This window comes from Thalassophryne amazonica, chromosome 20, assembly GCF_902500255.1.
Source record: "Thalassophryne amazonica chromosome 20, fThaAma1.1, whole genome shotgun sequence".
NCBI lineage: Eukaryota > Metazoa > Chordata > Actinopteri > Batrachoidiformes > Batrachoididae > Thalassophryne > Thalassophryne amazonica.
In genome coordinates this window covers 63544460-63565089 of record NC_047122.1, presented here as the reverse complement: position 1 = coordinate 63565089, position 20630 = coordinate 63544460, and the positions used below count along the sequence as shown (strand labels likewise).

General features: G+C 42.2%; 1 protein-coding gene across 4 annotated transcripts in view; it reads left to right on the top strand.

Moving 5' to 3' along the window:
• Nucleotides 1-3810: 3810 nt before the first annotated feature.
• zgc:91944 (uncharacterized protein LOC436941 homolog) overlaps nt 3811-20630 on the top strand; it is a 35698-nt gene continuing 18878 nt past the window's right edge. For 2 of the 4 annotated variants that reach the window (XM_034160730.1, XM_034160727.1), the window contains exons 1-2: nt 3812-3999; nt 14170-14284. In XM_034160730.1, the coding sequence (XP_034016621.1) occupies nt 14200-14284 (85 nt within the window). In that variant the 5' untranslated portion in view covers nt 3812-3999; nt 14170-14199. Of the gene's footprint in view, nt 4000-14169; nt 14285-20630 lie in introns of all 4 variants that reach the window. The other 2 variants (XM_034160728.1, XM_034160729.1) reach the window with 2 other exon arrangements.

Here is a 20630-nt window from a genome sequence, read left to right as displayed (position 1 = left end):
AGTGCATGAACTAAATACATCCTCCTGACATTTGATCACATCTAATTTATTTTATGAAAAGACACTTCTAACAGGACTTTGACTTTGAAAATTTTTTCCAAGGTAAAATTTTGTGGAATTGGAAACTAGTGTTGGTGAATGTTTGTGCTCTACTCATACAAGCGGCGCTCTAGTTTTATGTATTACTTTCTTTTTGTGTGATGTTAACCTGAACCATCATTGAAATCCAAACCTAAGCTCAGTCACAGCCAACTCCCCCTGCCCACTCAAAAGTTGCCCCACTCAGGGAAGCGACTTACACATCACGATATTCAGTGACTGTGAATGTGTTGTGAAGACATCGAATAAAGACATTAAGAATTCTAATCCTCTTGACCAACACATCTTTGTGCTGTGAAAAAACCCAACAACTAATGAATCGACAGTATGGTTCAAGTTCAGCATCATGAAACCCAGTGATTCAGTACCTGTGGAAACTAATCTGAGATCTGAGAGTCACTGGGTGTGACATCACATTTGAGTCTTATCTGTTTATTTTAATGGCTAATCCAAAGAATTTAATCAATGCATCACCTACAGGAACACCTGATATTTATCCTAAACCCACCATTTCACATGTAAGTCATTTGTATTTTTACAAGCTCTTACCTTTTTCACAGTAAATATTTATATCACAGTATTACATAAATCTGTAATGAGGATGTCAAGGCAAATAAATAAATAAATAAATAAATAAATCCAATGTGATTCGGGATATTCGATGCGAGTATGCCGAATCAGTTTTTATGTACATTTTACAGTTCAAATTTTTTGGGTTTCAAGTTGATTGTCCTGAAAGTTAGGTAGTTGTTTGACTAAGGAAAGTTTAGACCTGAAACAGACTGTTTTAGACTTCTGTGTCATACCATATCGGGACTCTACTTTCCAAATCACTTTTTTTTTTACTAGTTTGACAGGTCCTATGACATATTTAAACCCAAACTGTATATGAAACAAATACTGCATTATCATCTATGGCTACAAAATGGCACCATCTACGTACATACTCCTGCTTACTGATCACAATGATGTACTGTAATTTACACTCCGGACCAGAAGGTGGCAGTAATGCACCACTAAACTGGATGTCAACTCCCATAAAATGCAAAGAAGATGATGGTGCTCATTATCATGATGATGGATCTGAATGAATGGGTTGGCACAGACTTTACACCGAGTGCCCTCTGTTGGCCATTTTTGGCTGATGAAAACATCACAGAGCTCAATACAAATACATGAAATTTGATGACTTTCAAAGGGGTCAGACTTGTCAATAAAGTCAATTTAATGTACAATGGTTCATTTCAGGTCAGCTTGGTGTATAAATCTCATCGTTCCAGGCAATGACAGCTATCAGGTGGCTGTTAGAAGCAAGTTAGAGACAAAACCAAACCAGATGATTTCAACAGACTATCAATTCAGCCCGATTTTGTTTTCATTGGGCGGCCAGTCGCGGAAGTGCAAATTCTTGCCTTCGGATTTGCCATTTCGCCGGAAGTGATGTGTACTCATGCCAACCCATAGGATGATCTGAGTCTTGGGGAACAAGTTAACTTAATAAATCATGCTCCCAAACTGAAAGGTGACACTTTTTAATTTAGAGAAGTAATAACTTTCATATTACTTGGCAGTCCACTTGTTTGGACTTTGTAGGTTAGTCAGAAGCGCAAGAAGGGGGACAGCTAAGCTAAGGTAAGGCTGGCTATAATGTTTTAAAAATGAACAGGATTTTTAAAATGTTGAATAGTAAGGTAAATGTGCACTCATTTACCTCTAAACAGACTTTTTTTTTTCTGTTTAGTGATGACAAGAAGCAGATTATGATAACCTCATACAATAACATTAATTAGCCCATTAGCTTCTGCTCCTTAACACATTGTACTGACTCTCTGGTCATTTACTGGGATTACTGACTTGATGTTTCCTTCATGGACACTGTTGTCAGACAGACAGTCTTCCTGTGTACCAACATTTTGCCTGTGTCCTCGAATCTCCATGTGGTGTGTTTCCAGATGGACAGCATTAGTGTACAGACTGCTGTCTTGTAGGTTGGAATTTCCCAGTTCTGCCCCCTGGAGTTTTAATTCCATCTCATCAACAAATTCACAATCCAACATGGCTGCTCCCAGCAGCAACATTTGTGAAAGTTGTAGTTTTAATTTCCAGTTTAATAAATCATGTACACAGTACTGTCCTTCCGCTGTCGTGGACATGTTGCTGTGGTATTGTTATACAGGAAATACTGTGTATTGTGTTGTTTATCAAATGTTGGCTAAACCATTAGCTGTTGCAAACAATGACTGGTTACACTGCACTGAGCATTAAATTTAAACACCAGTGTAATTTCTGCTCCAGCCTGTCTTCCATGAGGTCTCTTTGGTGGGCTGAATTGTTTGTTGTAGTACTGTATACTCCAAAATATTGGAGTCAACCAGAGTATTTTCTGACTTGTGGTGTTGTGCGGAAAATGGAACGCATTTAAGCCAGGTGTGATGGATGACTTTTGACTTCCGAGGTAAATGGTACACAGCATAAAACCTGCTTGAACTGCACACCTGTGGTGTTCTCTGTTCAGGGGCCTAAGGGGTCACTGTCACTGTTACAAATAATGAAATCACTGTTGAAATTATAGCATGTATGCCACTAATGAGATGACTGAAACAATTCAAGACTTGATACACAGCTTGCTGCGAGTTTTATAAATTTCATGTTGTAATGCGATAAAGTTTGAATGTAGTAATAATGTCAAAGTTAGAATTCTTTCTTCTTAGTCCTCTGGCACTTGGTGGTTTAACATTGCCCTCCATCCTGTTCTACCCTGTACCAGTTGTTGAGTTCAGTCCAGCATGATGTTACATGCAGGGATTTTTGGGCCCCATGTAAAGAAATCTTACTGGGCCGCCTGCATATTATTTTGTCAGTATTATAATTGCCATTAGGGGCCCCCTAGGCTCCTGTCAATCATGGGCCCCTAGACTCCTTCTTATTCTCCCCTTTTTGGCACCCCTGGTTACATGTCCTGATGTCCCAGGATATGACATGTACAGGTGGGGGGCAAGGGGCCCTCTTGGCATTTTCAATGGTCCTGGGGGCCTGATCCCACTAAGACCAGGAACTATGTAACTTTATCAAGGTATGCCAACTTATTCCCACGTGGTGCCTGCCTGGTCCTAGTATGTGGGAGATAACTTTTTTTTTTTTTTTTTTTTTGGGGGGGGGGGGGGGGATAAAAATTAAAATTAAATTAAAAATTGCATGAAAACATATCTCAAAGACTACTTTTAGTATAATTGAACAGTGCCTTATTGCCATTGTACATATACATACATTGTCAATAACATGTCATAACAAAATAACTACAGTAATTCTTTTAATTTATATAATAATAGTAATAATAATAATGTCATTTCACCCTCATCGATATTAAATGTAAAAGCGTCGTGTATATATACATACAGATGTTAACATACATCAGGTGGTGCTGCGTCAAAGCAGCCAAATTTTGTCACAATAACGGAAGTTGTTTTTCAACAAATTCAATCTTTTTCACTTAACTGTTGAAAATTAGTCTGCACTGTTGTGCAAAAATACTACATTTATGTGCAGGAATATTAATTAAATTTTTTTATTTCAAAAAACGCTTTTGTTAAAATGACACTTTGTACTCTGAGTCGGTCAAAGAAAAAACGCGATATCTTTATTGTCAGATTCAAATGCGGAAAACGTCGGGATAATTACCACTAGCTTTACAGTGGTGTCGGGTGAGGGGTCATAAATTCAGACATACTCTGCATACAGTATTTCTCCTGCTGCGCCGCAGAGAGATATGGGCCAACATCGTTAGTTAGCGGTCAGCTCCGGAGCGAGAAGGAATGCTTTAGTGTCTACGGACACTTTCCGCGCAGTTGTCACTGTGTCCTCCGCACGTCAGCTGGCTGCAGTCCGTCTCTACATCAGGAGGTAAGAGACAGCTGCTAGCTTAGCTTAGCGTCACTTAGCCTGTGAGCTAAGTCGTTAGCAGTTAGCTTGTTTCTGTTTCACGGAGCCAAAGTTAGTTCGCACTCCTGCAGAATCACAGAAATATCAGCCACGGCAGCACATCTGGAATACTGTCAATCTAACATCTAAACAACTGAGCTTTCGGTCGGTAATTAGCCGAAGCCGAGCGTAGTAGTTATCCACTGTCAATACTGCAAAATTAAAGTATTGTATCCGGTAACTTTTCAAAATATAATCTTTGTTCGCGGAATCAGATGTTTGTTTACAGTTGTGTTTTTTAAAAAAAAAAATTGCATTCTTGATTCAAGTCTGTATTAACAATGGACTTAAATAAATTTAGATCTGTTTTCCCCCATTTGCGAAATGTCAGTTAAGTTTATTTTTTGACTCAATTTTTAAAACATGGTTTTAGTGCAGTGCTTGTGCAACAAAAATGGGGAGGTGGGTTACTTGGTCCTGGTCAACAAGGAAAACCTCGCTAAATGCGTCATCTTGTATGGTTCAAATGTAAAAGTGTATAAAACGTTGACGTACCAGATCAGAAAAGCATCTTTGTTTAGCCTGTGTAATGTCCTCTAGACCTTGTCTACCACCTGCTAGATGTGGTGCCTGGCTTTATGAGAGTTTTAAACATCTTAGGTTGCAACCAAAGAGATAAATGTGAGATGAAATATATACAACAGAACAGGAATATGAAGCTGGAATTAAAGGATGTGTGGAATGTGGATGAGGTTGATAATTTCCGTCATGACTGAAAATTTACAGCAAACTCAAAACACTGTTCTGAAACCTTTAGTATATATTTGTAGGAATAAGCGAGCTCAGCATCACCAGTACACATGCGCGGCGCATGCTTCCGGTCGGCGGCTGTCGGGACAAACAAAGTCATGTGCGCAGCTGTCAGTACTTGAGCCAGTACACATATCATCTGACTTCACTCTAAACACACAGGTTTGTGGGACATTGTATGGTTGGTGCTTCCTCATCACAAATGGGCAGGCATCTACTAGGTCACCCACTCTATAGAGCTCTACAGTGGGCATTTACCGCACACAGTAGTGAAGCGATATTACGTTGATTACTCGTCCACCATCAAGCACGTGCATTTGTTTGTCGGATGCCTTACCAACAGCCCCCACGCGCCCGAGATGCTGAAAATGCTTATTATAGGACGGACTGTTCCATTCAACAAGGTGAAGCAGGGTTGAATGGAACAGTCCATCTTTCAAAAAATGTAATTTTAATTAACCTTTATTTAACCAGGTTAGTCCCATTGAGATCGAGATCTCTTTTGCAAGAGAGACCTGGACAATTCTTGAAGTGAAAATATTCTTTCCATTGCACAAATGGAGAAATAATCATTTGTTTTATAAAGGGGTAAAGTGACTAATTAGAAGTACTCACATTACTGTAATTAAGTAGGTTTAGTTTGTTTTAGGATACTTGTACTATTATTCTTTCTGCTGCTCCCATTAGGGGGCACCACAGCAGGTCAACAGTTTCCATATCACCCTGTCCTCTGCATCTTCGTCTGTCACATCATTATTCTGTCCTCCTTCGCCACATCCACAAACGTCTCCTTTGGCCTCCTTCTTCTCCTGCCTGGTAGCTCCATCCTCAGGATCCTTCTCTCTCTTCTGCACATGTCCAAACCATCGCAATCTCACCTCTGATTTTGCCTCCAAACCGTCTGTAATGAGCTGTCCCTCTGATATGTTCATTCTTAATCCTGTCCATCCTCATTACTCCCAAAGAGAATCTCACTCATCTTCAGCTCTGCCACCTGTATTTTTGTTAGTGCCACCATCTCTAAGCATAGCTGGTCTCACTACTGTCTTGTAAACTTTCCACTCTTGCAGATTTTCTTAAGTCACAAATCACTCCTGCCACCTTTCTCTACCCACTCCACCCTGGCTGCACTCTTTTCTTCACCTCTCTACCACACTCTCCATTACTTTGGACAGTTCACCCCAAGTATTTCAATTCAGCTACTTTCACCACTTCTACTCCTTGTAACTGCACTGGGCTCCCTCTCATTCACACACATGTACTCAGTCTTGCTCGTACTGACTTTCATTCCCCTTTTCTCCAGAGCATATTTCCACCTCTTCAGGCTAGACTCAGCCTGCTCTGTACTCTCACTACAGATTGAAATATCATCTGCAAACATCATAGGCCATGGGGACTTCTGTCTGATCTCGTCCATCAACCTATCCATCACCATTGCGAACAAAAGAGGACTCGGAGTTGATCCTTGATGTAATCCCACCTCCACTTTGGATGTATCTGTCATTCTTATTGCACATCTCACCACTGTCACACTGTCCTGTGTCCTGCGCCATCCACACATACTTCTTATGCTCCAAACTTTCTCATGCAATACCGCAGCTATTCTCTGGGCAGTCTCTCATAATCAGTAAAACATTTATTTGTATAGCCCTTTACAGCAGCCAGATGGTATCGAAAGTGCTTTACAGTAAAATCAAAGATCAAGAATTTACAAAAATAAAACAATCATGCCATAGAGTTAAAAGGGGGCATGAAAACAAAACATGTCAGAGTACCATTACCTATTAAAAGTCAGTTTAAATAAATAGTGATGGCAATTTCGAAGCCCCATGAACCAATGAGCCACTGCAACACAACTGGCTGAAAATCGACACACTGCTTCGACGCGTTTGATACAGTTTGAAGGGTGACATCTGCTGGATTGCTTTGAGAATTACCTTGAGCGAGTGCCCTGACAAATGTTGCATTAATTCATGACTGATGTGATTTGTTCTTGAAAAATAATAATAATAAAAAAGTCATATCTATTATTGTCTTCTTAATGTAATAAATAGTCCCTACAGATGCACACATAATGGTTATGACAGCTTTTATTGTAGACTATATGTAGATTTGTGTTATCATTCCTCAAACTATATTTGGATAAAATGTGATGGGAAAAGTGAGAAAGACATGCTTCTGCAACTTGTGCTTATGTTGCTGTAAATTAGAATAGAGGGGATAGGAGACGTTGATTGTGCAATTTTTATTCAAAAAAAGAATAATTTCAACGGTGCTGGACTTTAATCGGCTCCTCTTCTGCCTCACCACCTCTCCAGCTTTGGAGAAGACCCGCTCACAAGGCACTGATGTTGTTGGCATTGACAAATATTTTTTTGCCATTCTCTTTAAATTGGGATAGACTGCGACTCCTGTCGCCCAGTATTTGAGCCGGTCTTCTCCTCTGGAGGTAGACATATGTTGGGTCAAACCTTTGTAGTAAAGCCCCGAAGGCTTTGCTCTCCACTGTTTTCTCTCACACACACTCACCTTTCTCACACCTTTCACTTCAACAAAATCACAGCTCTTCAGTCACTCAGCTCAGTCTCTGATCTGCCTATAATATATAGTTGAACCTATAACCTATGTTGATGTACTATGTGAATAAATGTTGTATATGAATGGATACCTATGTGTATGTATCTAACTATACTAAATTAACTTTAAAAACTAGACCTAAATATAAACTAATGCTTTCCTTTGCTCCGATTCACGTGGTAATTGGCAATAACAGTGTCGCTAGCAATCTCCTCCTCTCAAAAACCCACGGTTTGAGCTGCGATACAGATCTCATTTAAATACTCGGCGGGTCGTATTGAAATGCCCGGATTATTTGAATTTTCCGCGAAGCTCGACACGTGGTGTGACGTAACAAGGCCTCGCTCGCAGTGGTCATGTGATGGGGGCGTGCTCGAAACGCTGCTCACTGACACTTCTGGTTCAAAAAGCTCGATGCAGTGTCGAGCAGACTGACTCGAGTTTAACATCACTATAAATAAATAAGCATTGACCTTTGATTTAAAAAGTGCAAGGTCAGAAGTGCATTAACACAGGAGGTACAGTGCATTCAGAAAGTATTCAAAGTGCATCACTTATGTTATTGTGTTATGTTACAACCTTATTCCAAAATGGATGAATTTCTTTTTTTTTTCCCCTCAAAATTCTACACACAACACCCCATAATGATGATGTGAAAAAAGTGTTGTTGTTGTTTTTTTTAGATTTTTGCAAAATTATTAACAAAAAGAGAAATCACATGTACATAAGTATTCACAGCCTTTGCCATGAAGCTCAAAATTGAGCTCAGGTGCATCCTGTTTTCACTGATCGTACTTGAGATGTTTCCGCAGCTTAATTGGAGTCCACCCAGGGTAAATTCAGTTGATTGGACATGATTTGGAAAGACACACCTGTCTACATATAAGGTCCCACAGTTGACAGTCAGAGCACAAACCAAGCATGAAGTCAAAGGAATTGTCTGTAGACCTCCATCATAGGATTGTCCCGAGGCACAAATCTGTGGAAGGGTACAGAAACATTTCTGCTGCTTTTGAAGGTTCCAATGAGCACATTGGCCTCCATCGTATGGAAATGAAAGAAGTTTGGATCCACCAGGACTCTTTGGGGACCGGGGGGAAGAGCCTCAGTCAAGGAGGTGACCAAGAACCTGATGGTCACTGTCAGAGCTCCAGCATTCCTCTGTGGAGAGAGGAGAATCTTCCAGAAAGACAACCATCTCTGCAACAATCCACCAATCAGGCCTGTATGGTAGAGAGGCCAGACGGAAGCCACTCCTTTGTATATGGCACATAACAGCCCACCTGGAGTTTGCGAAAAGGCACCTGAAGGACTCTCAGACCATGAGAAACAAAATTCTGTGGTCTGATGAGACAAAGATTGAACTCTTTGGCATGAATGCCAGGCGTCATGTTTGGAGGAAACCAGGCACCATCCCTGCAGTGAAGCATGGTGGTGGCAGTATCATGCTGTGGGGATGTTTTTCAGCAGCGGGAACTGGGAGACTAGTCAGGATTGAGGGAAAGATGAATGCAGTAATGTACAGAGACATCCTGGATGAAAAGCGCTGTTGACCTCAGACTGGGGTGACGGTTCATCTTTCAGCAGGACAGTGACCCATCCAACCTGATGGAGCTTGAGAGGTGCTGCAAAGAGGAATGGACCAAACTGCCCAAAAATAGGTGCACCAAGCTTGTAGCATCATATTCAAGAAGACTTGAGGCTGTAATTGCTGCCAAAGATGCATCAACACAGTATTGAGCAACGGCTGTGAATACTTATGTACATGTGATTTCTTAGGGTTTTTTGTTTTGTTTTTAATAATTTTGCAAACATTAAACAAAAAAACTTTCTTCATGTTGTCATGTTATGAGGTGTGAGTAGAAATTTGAGGGAAAAGTATCAAAGGGGTGACTGACTGTCTCATTTACTGAGAAAGGGCTTTACTGTAGCCAGAATGTAGCTGGGGGGGCTTGCTTTGACAACAGAGTTTCTGTTGATCGAACCTCAAACACCTGTCAAATATCACTCCCAAATTCTTGAGAGCTGCTTTTAAATAATCAGCCAGAACACCAAAGCTTTCTCTCAGTCGACAAACACACATTGCAACTCCTTCTGGCCTTCTCTTTTCTTCTCTGTCAGCACTCTCAGAGCAAACATTGCCTCTGTAGTGCTCTTGCTTGGCACAAAACCATACTGCTCCTCAAAGATTTTCACCTGTTTTCTATGCCTAGCTTTGTCTAGGGCCTACTTTTTCCCATAACGTCATGCTGTGGCTGATCAGCTTTATGCCTCTATAATTACTGCAGCTCTGCACGTCACCCTTGTTCTTAAAAATAGGAACCAGTACACTTCTTCTTCTAATATTTATATATCATGGCGGCGCATGCATACGCTGCGGCTTCTCTCTCTCCCGAGACCACAGGAGTTTTCCTTGTTTTTGTTTGTCTTTGGCGTCATCTTCACTGGGTCGTGTCTCACACCATCTGAGGCATACATACAGCCGTGAGTTTCTACTCAGGAACTTGTCATTTATCTCCAATCTACACCCAGCGGTCACGGAAACGCTATGGAGCTATGGTCTGCTATGGAGGCCCAGACTACCACCGACCCCCACCCCTACACCTCGCCCAGAGTGGAGGCGCCACAAGCGGCGTGAGAGGAAACAGAAGAGGGGGAAGCGCGGAGGCATCCGAGCGAGGTTAGCAGCTAGCCCACATAAGCCAGCGATCCCCACCATCGTGCTGGCTAACGTTCGCTCCCTGGACAACAAACTGGACCACATACGGCTCCTGAGGAATACCCAGACGAGTGTGAGAGACTGTTGTGTTTTTGTGTTCACGGAAACTTGGCTGAACAACAACGTAGCGGACCACGCCATTCAGCTCGAGCGGCTAACTTGCTACCGGGCGGACAGAGCCCTCATCGAAGGAGGTAAAACGCGAGGGGGGGGGCTCTGTGTTTACATCAATGACGCTTGGTGTCGGGACGCTGCGGTGGTTACTAAACTCTGCTTGCCGCTTGTGGAGCTTATGATCGTGAAGTGTCGGCCATTCTACCTACCGAGGGAATTCAGTGCTGTAATGATAGCTGCGGTGTACATTCCCCCTAGCTCCAACAATAACACCAGGAAGGAGGCACTGAACGAACTGCACCACCACATTAGTGAGCAGCAGACAGCCCACCCAGATGCCTTCCTCATCTTGGCTGGGGATTTCAATCAGGCTAACCCCAAGACAGTGTTTCCCAAACTACAACAACACATAGACTTTCCAACTCGGGGCAACAACGCTCTGGACCATGTTTACACCTTCCAGAGAGGAGCCTACAAAGCTTTCCCCCTTCCCCACCTTGGCGCCTCTGACCACATCATCATCATGCTGCTGCCTGCTTACAGACCACGGGTGAAAGTAGTTAAACCAGTTCGGAAGGAGGCCAGAGGGAGCTGTAGAGGCACTCCAGGATTGCTTCAACACCACAGACTGGGCGGTGTTCAAGCAAGCTGCCTTACACAACTCCACCACCATCGACCTCCAGGAGTACACAGACTCGGTTACAGCGTATATCTCCAAATGTGTGGACGATGTAACAGTCTTAAAGACCATCACCATCCGAGCCAACCAGAAGCCGTGGCTGACAGGTGAAGTCTACAGGCTTTTGAAGGCCCGGAATGTGGCCTTCAAAGCGAGAGATCAAGTTGGCCTGAGGACAGCTAGAGCCAACCTGTCACGCGGCATCAGGATGGCGAAGAAGGAGTACTTCAGGAGAATAGCCCACCGCTTCAGCGACAGCAGGGACGCACGCAGCATGTGGCAAGGACTGCAGTCTTTGACCGACTGCAAGCCACCGCCACAGACCTGCGGCAACTCCACCTCCCTGCTGAATGACCTTAATAACTTCTTCGCCCGCTTTGAGGCCCTTAACACCACACCGGCGCACAAGTCCCCCCCCCCCCGGGTGACCAGGTGATCACACTGACTGCAGACAGTGTGAGGAGAACATTCAGCAGGATCAATGCCCGGAAAGCATCTGGTCCTGACATCATTGCTGGCCGCGTACTGAGGGATTGCGCGGGGGAACTCGCAGATGTCTTTTCGGACATCTTTAACACCTCGTTGCGCCAGTCGGTCGTTCCCACGTGCCTCAAAGCCACCATCATCATCCCGGTGCCGAAGAAGTCCACGCCATCCAGCTTCAACGACTACCGCCCTGTCGCACTCACCCCCATCATCATGAAGTGCTTCGAACGGTTAGTCATGAAACACATCAAGTCTGCACTCCCCCCCTCCCTAGACCCCTTTCAGTTTGCATACCGGTCCAACCGCTCAACAGAGGATGCCATCAGTGCTGTCCTCCATCCAGTCCTCACACACTTGGACAATAAAGACTCATATGTTAGGATGCTGTTCATTGATTTCAGTTCAGCATTCAACACCATCATCCCTCAGCAGCTGGTCATCAAACTCGACCAACTGAGTCTGAACACCTCACTGTGCAACTGGCTGCTGGACTTCCTGACCGGGAGACCTCAGGCAGTGCGGGTCGGCAGCAACACATCCCACACCATCACTCTGAACACGGGGCCCCCCAGGGGTGTGTGCTGAGCCCCCTCCTCTTCACACTGCTGACCCACGACTGCACACCGCTTCACAGCTCAAACCTCATCGTCAAGTTTGCGGATGACACAACCGTGGTGGGTCTCATCAGGAACAACGACGAGACCCACTACAGGAGCGAGATCAGCCGGCTGACCATGTGGTGCGAGAACAACAATCTCCTTTTGAATGTGGAGAAGACGAAGGAGATTGTTGTGGACTTCAGGAGAGTGCACACCCAACACTCCCCTCTGACCATCGATGGTGCTGCTGTGGAGAGGGTGAGCAGCACCAAGTTCCTGGGTGTGCATGTGTCGGAGGATCTCTCCTGGACCACTAACACCGCATCACTGGCCAAGAGGGCTCATCAACGCCTCTACTTTCTCCGCAAACTTCGAAGAGCCGGAGCAACACCACACATCATGTGCATGTTCTACAGGGGTACGATCGAGAGTGTCCTGTCATGCTGCATCACGGTGTGGTACGGCGACTGCACAGCGACTTGCCGTAGGTCCCTTCAACGCATCGTGAGAGCAGCGGAGAAGATCACGGGCACCTCTCTCCCACCCCTCCAAGAACTGTACAACACCCACCTCACCCGGAAAGCCACTAGGATCGTAAGTGACCCCACTCATCCATTACGTAGTCTCTTCAGCCTGCTGCCGTCGGGGAGGAGACTGCGCAGTCTCCAGGCCAAGACCAGCCGGCTGAGAGACAGCTTTTTCCACCAGGCTGTCAGGACACTCAACTCCCTCCCTGCTTTGCCCCCTTTCCCCCTGCTGCCCTCCACTCACACATAAACACAAACTGGACTGTTTTACTTTCCACTCCCGCCAATTCCCTAACCTCCCTAACCTAAGCTGCTGTGAAGATATTGCACTTTATACATACAATACTCTCTGCACAATGATCAACAACTGTATATATTCTTGCTCTGGTCATGGAATTTGCACATATCCATTACTGCTGAATGTTGTCCTGCCACTTTGCACTACAAGTATTTGTTTGTTTACATTTACTTTTTGTACAATTTTGTTACAATTACACTATTACAACTTTTTTTTTTTTTTTTACAGCTGTTCGATCTCTACACTTGATATTTATACTTTGTTATTATATTTCTTAAATACCTTCTTTTGTGAGGTCAGGGAGTCCAGAGATCAGGTATTTCAGTTCTCAATATGTCTGTGATGTATTGTAGAAATGACAATAAAGTTGACTTGACTTGACTTCTCCACTCCTCAGGTATACTCTCACTTTCCAAAATTTTATTGAACAAACTGTTTAGAAACTCCACTGCCATCTCTCTAAAATATTTCCATGCCGCCACTGATAAACACAAATAAATCATTGCCACGCAACATGCAATCCAGCATTTACTGCAGTATATTACTTAAAGGGACTTGAGAGTGATTCTAGAAGGATTTGTGCCTTCATGTTTAATTGCACAAATAAAACCCTTTGACAATTGAATTGGTCAATAAATAGGCTTAATTAAAATAGATTTTCTATAAATATGCCAATTGTATGCAAATTCTTTCAGCTTCTACCTTTTTCCTTGCGGTCACCACAACAGATCTGACATGGATTTGGTACAAGTTTTAAGGCGGATGCCGTTTCTGACTCAACTCCAGATTAGATGGAGGATGGGCAGGATGCGTGCACTGCTTGGCCACCATACTGCCAAATATGCCAACTATATGTACGTTAATAAATACCTAAATACATTCTGACATTCATTTCGAGTACATCACAAAAAATAACTAACTATATGTGAATTTGCCAACTACTTTAACAGTAAAGATTTTATCAGTGGTTCCATTATTCCATTTTATTTATGTCCTGCAGTGAGCTGTTAATTTTAACTTCTGTTCTAATTATTTACGACACATTTGTCAACACTGAGAAAACCTTCTTTATTTTTCTTTTTTTGTCCAGACAGATCCCTTCCACCAAAAGTAGCATGCTTTTATTGTGAAGGTGTCATTGCAGTGCTTTGAGTTTGTGTTTGATTCATACTGTCTGACGTCATGCAACATTTCATGAAGCTGCTATGTGCTCAGGGGGGGCAGCGTTAGCTTAGCCAGCTGTGTCTGCTACAGAGTCGCCTGCTGTTGTAGGTCTGCCAGCATGCAAAGCAAGACGGCTTAACCACAATGCACTGCAGCAAGTGTCCCATCTGACTCCTCAGGGGTGTAGCCGAGCTGATCTCCACTGAGCCATGCGACAGTGGTGTGTCCCCGCTGCCACTCCACGCACCGAGCCACTCCCCTCAGGTCGCCTGTCTGTGTCCCCCCCTCTATCAGGTACAGTAATCTCACTGATGTTTTAGCTTTTCCACACAGAGCCGGGTTGTTGTGCACTTCAAGTCATTTTGTTCAGCTTAACAGTCACCCTGAATGTTGGTGTGGCCGAGCTATCATTACTGTAAAAACGAGGAGAAAAAGAAACCTCAGACTAATTCAGATATGAGTGTACTGATACGAGCCAGTCTGAGGAGACGTGATGTTAGGTTCTGTACATCAGGGTGACGAATGAAAATCCACCCTGGACAGATGAAGCAAGGTGAACCCCAAACGTCTGTGCCAAGTGATTGAACTGGTGCCAAAATGTTGAATGACCCAAGGGTTTTTCAGAGGAGAATGCAGTCTTCCCTCCCCCCCGTCTTCATTTTTACAAGTTATTCTTGCATTTGCACTGTTTTTGTTAATGTTTTTAAATTCAAAGGCTCGTGATGAGTTTAAAAAAAATCTGCTTTTAGATGTCTTTGTGTTCGCGTTTTCATCTATTAATAATCCTCATTTTTTTGTGGGTTCTGAAAATGTCTGCAGCATGATCTCAGTTCAAGGTGTGCAAAAGTTTGAGTGGAGATAAATATAGCGGTATATGTTTTGGTAACACTTTGAAGTCATTTTGTGTTTATTTAGTGTGGAAGTGACATCTGTGACAACACAGAATATAACACTCAGGATACAATCTCTCAGTTTCATGGTTACAAGAGCTATATAACAATAGATGTTTTTCTAGGATGTAGAAATAAGTCATATATAGGCCCTGAGGTCTGTCTCTGGATTCTGTAGCATGAAGTGGAGTGAAGTATCAATGTCCGGAAAGTAGAAGCCAGTCCTCCATGTGAAAATTCTTTTTCACCCAGAAAATGTTCAAAATATGGCAAGATTTCACATTATTGCTGATCAGTTCTTTCTTTTGACTTTGGATATGGCCGTGAACATATCTTTGTACTTTTTGTAGGCTTGTTTGACCCATTCCAGTCAACCCAAAACAAAATTAAGCCAGTTCAACAGGAAATCTGGTTGGGACTGTATTGTTTGGTATGTGTCAGTATAATAAAAAAAAAAAAAATCTTTTTTTAAACCAATATGGGATTTTCAGGTTCTTTTGTGAGTTTTGAGCATGATTAAAACCACCAAATCATTGTATCATGTCGACTAACCTGGGATGCAGGTAAACTTTAGGAGTTTGTCTGCATATTCAACATTAAGACATTGTGAGAACATTATTTAAGGTACTGTTACCAGATGTTTCAGTATCAACCAGTACAAACATGGATATCATTATCAATGCATGACAGCAAGCAGATAATGTTAGTGCAGAAGTTCTTCTTTCACATTTATTGACAGTTGACAGTCCAGTGGTGCGTCACTGCCACCAACTGTCAAACGTACCACCCTCTAACCCTTCTGCTGGGGTTGGGTTGAGCTCAGCTTCTCACAGCTGCAAAACATATAACAGACCAATGCTAATGTGTGATTTTAGGGTTTACATTTGTTTATGACCATTCTGCTTTACTTACTATGCCAGCAAAAAAATGTTACTGGAATAAAGGTTTGCAAAACTAAATTTAGCAGAAGCTAATTGGTCCACTGATGGTTTTGAAGTTAGTTGAAAAGCTAATCCGCTAACAAAAAAGTTAGTTTTGCTAATTAGCAGTTAGCGGAACTTTGCCCATCACCTGTAATACCTCAGCGGCGGCTGGTTGTAAAGCCCCACACTATAGAATGAGCACCCAATAAAAATCTTACTGGGGAGCACCTTTTTTTCTTTTTTTTTTCCCCAAAGGTAGACTTAACACACAGACAGTCCACTCTTTGTCCATCACAAGTGTAGGAATATCAGCGATAACACCTTCTTATGAAGAGCAAACACTGCAACTTTTGTGCAGATGTTTAGTCGTTTGTAAAACCTGCTTCAGCACAGCATTCTACCAACAGTGACTCACTCCATTAAATTATTCCAAGCCTTAGTTCACCAGGTTATTCCAAAGCCTTGGCACGTTTGATCAGATTGCACGTCAGATGTTGGGTTTTTTCCCTGCAGTTAATGGGAGCAGTACATGGTAGTTGACTCTGGACTGGTAGCCTTACTGTCACTTCGACCTGATGACACACTACTATGACGTGGAAAGCCTTTCTTCCTCTTGTTGCTGTTATCCTCATCCTAATTCCATCACAACCCATTTCCATTCCCACTACCAACAGTGCAAACCATACAAATATGCATAACTTTCCAGACAAGAAAGTTCATGAAGAGTTCCATCAGCCAAACTCCTCCTGGCTTATTGTAGAAGTTAGCAAAATGCTAGCACCATCTTCTTCTTGCAACTGTACTGGCGGCTGTCAAACCGTTTAGTGCATTACCCCCCACCCAGTGAACGGGGTGTGTACCAGCAGACTGACTGAGAAAGCAACAAAAGGAAAGGTCCTGCATTGAAAATGTTTAAGCAAAACTACAAAAGGGTTAGTATGAAAATATACTTAAAATACAAAAAGTAAAGTACTCATTATATAGAAGGGGCCATTTCAGAATAATGTATTACTGAATTATATTTAAGATTTTTTGCACATTTATATAATGTTATGGCATCTCTTACTTGAGTAGGTTCAGTTTCTGTTGATCTGAAACCAATAAGTAGGATCTCAAAATGTCCTGGGTGAGGTCCCTTAGATCCTCCATTGGCTCTCCATACAGTGGGTTGTGATGGACCGAAGGGCTACAGCACACAGGTATCCCAGCTTAGACAAACAGAGCAGACATTAGTAAGAAGCTTTATCATTTTAACATCAATTTATTATCTGTTAACTATTCTCACCAGCAGGAGAGTCCTTTATTCAGCTAATGCTACCCAAAATTAGAGTTTGATGAGACTGAGTCCTTCCCCATGAGTGGTGTGAATAATTAAGGTGAGAGATGAGCCACGAATGCGTTACTGCTAATTACAAATTAGCGAGAACAGATGTGTGTTCAGTCAAGATTTAAAGGACTGAGTACAATTGGGCTGTCTTATCTCAGCGGACAGGCTGTTCTACAGAAAAGGAGCACATTAAGGAACAGCTCTGTGGCCTCCGGATTACTTTATTATGTTTAAAAAACACTGTAACCCTGCATTCTTAGGGCGCAGGAAGATGTATATTTACAAGATCTATTAGATGAGAGGTGGTTTGACCAGTCACAGCTTCATATGGTCACAACAGAATCTTAAAACCTGATCTGACATGATTTATTGAGGGTCGGCTAAAATTTGGGTACTATGGTCAAGTTTTCTTTGAATGGTTAGAGCTGGAGTAGCAGCATTTAAAGATTCCTGCCACTCATGTGGCATCATTACAGTAATTAAATCTTGAAACAAAAGCATGAACCAGCGTCTCTGCATCAGCCATGGACAGAATAAGTTGAATTTTTCTTCTGCAAAGAGAAAAAGACATTCATGGTAATCTCTTTAATAGAGGGACGGCGTAACTAACCTGTTTATTTTGTCATAAAAGGATCAAAATTAGCACAGACATTCTAAATTAACTGTTTTTTTCCCCAGATGTTGAGGCATCCTGGAGCTGACCTCTAATGACCTACAGGGGTCAAAATTTAAAAATGTTCCAGTCATATTGAAAGATATGCCATATTATTTTTCTGATCATAAAGATTCCAAAAAGGTATAGTTTGGAATATATGACTGTTACGACATAAAAACAGCAAAAATGGTGAGAAAAGGTCAATTTCAGTTTGTACAGGGGTCAAAAAGTTAAAGCTGCTCCCAGTTTTAGTGGTGCAAATTATTAGTTGAGCTAATGGGATTAATAAATTGAATAGTTTGGATGTGTTGAATGTTTGACCTTTACTTTGGAGACCAATGTTCATTGGATGCTGTGATGTATAACATATGTTACCCCGTGACATGATAACTAAGCATGACAGATGATGCAAGGTATTTTTTAAACCCTATTAATTCAACCAATAATTTGCAAAATCATTTACCCAAATTAGAACAACTTTAACATTTGATCCCTGTATAAACTGAAATTGACCTTTTCTCACCATTTTTGCTGTTTTTATGTCGTAACAGTCATATATTCCAAACTATATAAACCATTTTGCTGTTTTTATCCCATAAATCCATAACATTCAGCCATAGATAGTCCAAACTATACCTTTTTGGAGGCTTTATGATCAGACAAATATGGTATGACTGAAACATTTTTAAATTTTGACCCCTGTGTAATTCTTCATTAATCCCTGTCAGTCATTAGAGGTCAGCTCCAGGATGCCTCAACATCTGGAAAAAAAAAGCTAATTTAGAATGTGTGCCAAATTTGTCAAAATGAACAATTATTATGGAACTTTTAGCTAAGCTAAAATGTAACGTATTTTGTGGAGTATAAGTCGCATTTTTTTTTTTGTAGTTTGGAGACCTCGTGACTTATACTCCGCTGCGACTTATACCAGAAAAGTCACAAGTTTGTTATTAATAATAGCAATTATAATGACACTTTAAATAAAACATTCCCAAGAATCAAAGTATACTCAACAAAAATATAAACGCAACACTTTTGGTTTTGCTCCCATTTTGTATGAAATGAACTCAAAGATCTAAAACTTTTTCCACATACACAATATCACCATTTCCCTCAAATATTGTTCACAAACCAGTCTAAATCTGTGATAGTGAGCACTTCTCCTTTGCTGAGATAATCCATCCCACCTCACAGGTGTGCCATATCAAGATGCTGATTAGACACCATGATTAGTGCACAGGTGTGCCTTAGACTGCCCACAATAAAAGGCCACTCTGAAAGGTGCAGTTTTGTTTTATTGGGGGGGGGATACCAGTCAGTATCTGGTGTGACCACCATTTGCCTCATGCAGTGCAACACATCTCCTTCGCATCATCCATGAAGAGAACACCTCTCCAACGTGCCAAACACCAGCGAATGTGAGCATTTGCCCACTCAAGTCGGTTACAACGACGAACTGGAGTCAGGTCGAGACCCCGATGAGGACGACGAGCATGCAGATGAGCTTCCCTGAGACGGTTTCTGACAGTTTGTGCAGAAATTCTTTGGTTATGCAAACCGAATGTTTCAGCAGCTGTCCTAGTGGCTGGTCTCAGACGATCTTGAAGGTGAACATGCTGGATGTGGAGGTCCTGGGCTGGTGTGGTTACACATGGTCTGCGGTTGTGAGGCTGGTTGGATGTACTGCCAAATTCTCTGAAACGCCTTTGGAGACGGCTTATGGTAGAGAAATGAACATTCAATACACGAGCAACAGCTCTGGTTGACATTCCTGCTGTCAGCATGCCAACTGCATGCTCCCTCAAATCTTGCGACATCTGTGGCATTGTGCTGTGTGATAAAACTGCACCTTTCAGAGTGGCCTTTTATTGTGGGCAGTCTAAGGCACACCTGTGCACTAATCATGGTGTCTAATCAGCATCTTGATATGGCACACCTGTGAGGTGGGATGGATTATCTCAGCAAAGGAGAAGTGCTCACTATCACAGATTTAGACTGGTTTGTGAACAATATTTGAGAGAAATGGTGATATTGTGTATGTGGAAAAAGTTTTAGATCTTTGAGTTCATCTCATACAAAATGGGAGCAAAACCAAAAGTGTTGCATTTATATTTTTGTTGAGTGTACTAAAAAAATAAACTCCAATAATAAAAGAATAAATACCAGTAATGGAAAAAACACTGCAACAATGCACAAAAATCCCAAATTAAAGAACTCATAAAACAAAAAGGTGTGACTTGGAGTGGTCTTTGGAAAAGACAGTAAGTCAAAAGCACAGTGGGGGTCAGAGTCTAAGATTTTTAGCTTTATTTCTCTGATGACCTGCACATGCATCTTATGAGAATGTCAACAGATCATACTGGTTTCTGTGTCACAGATGGCATGATCATGTCAGTATTTGTTGAGCAGGTAGTGATGATTTAAACTTGATAAATGACTGATGAGAGGTGGCTGATGGAAGCGAGGGTGGATTTTGAGTGTTTTTTTTTTTCCCGGTGCAGTGAGTGGGTCCCTGCTTAAACTGACTGAAGCTGAATTTATTCAAAAACTTCTAGAAAGGTTTTAGAGGGTATCTGAAAAGCTACTTAACATGGATGTTGAAATCCGAAGCAGTTAAGGTCTTGTCATTGTGAATCACCCAATCTGAAATAAAGTCATTGAACGCATCTGAGAATTTGAAGGATGGGCAATGGGGCCTGGGAGCCTGTAGAATATGATACAGCATGACACAAGTCCATTAATCTAATTATGACTGCTCATCTCAGAATTGGTCGCTTGACCAAACTTGAGCAATGCCAAGAAACAAGTTCCGGAGTGGCGTGTCATTGGACCAGTTTTGCTGTCT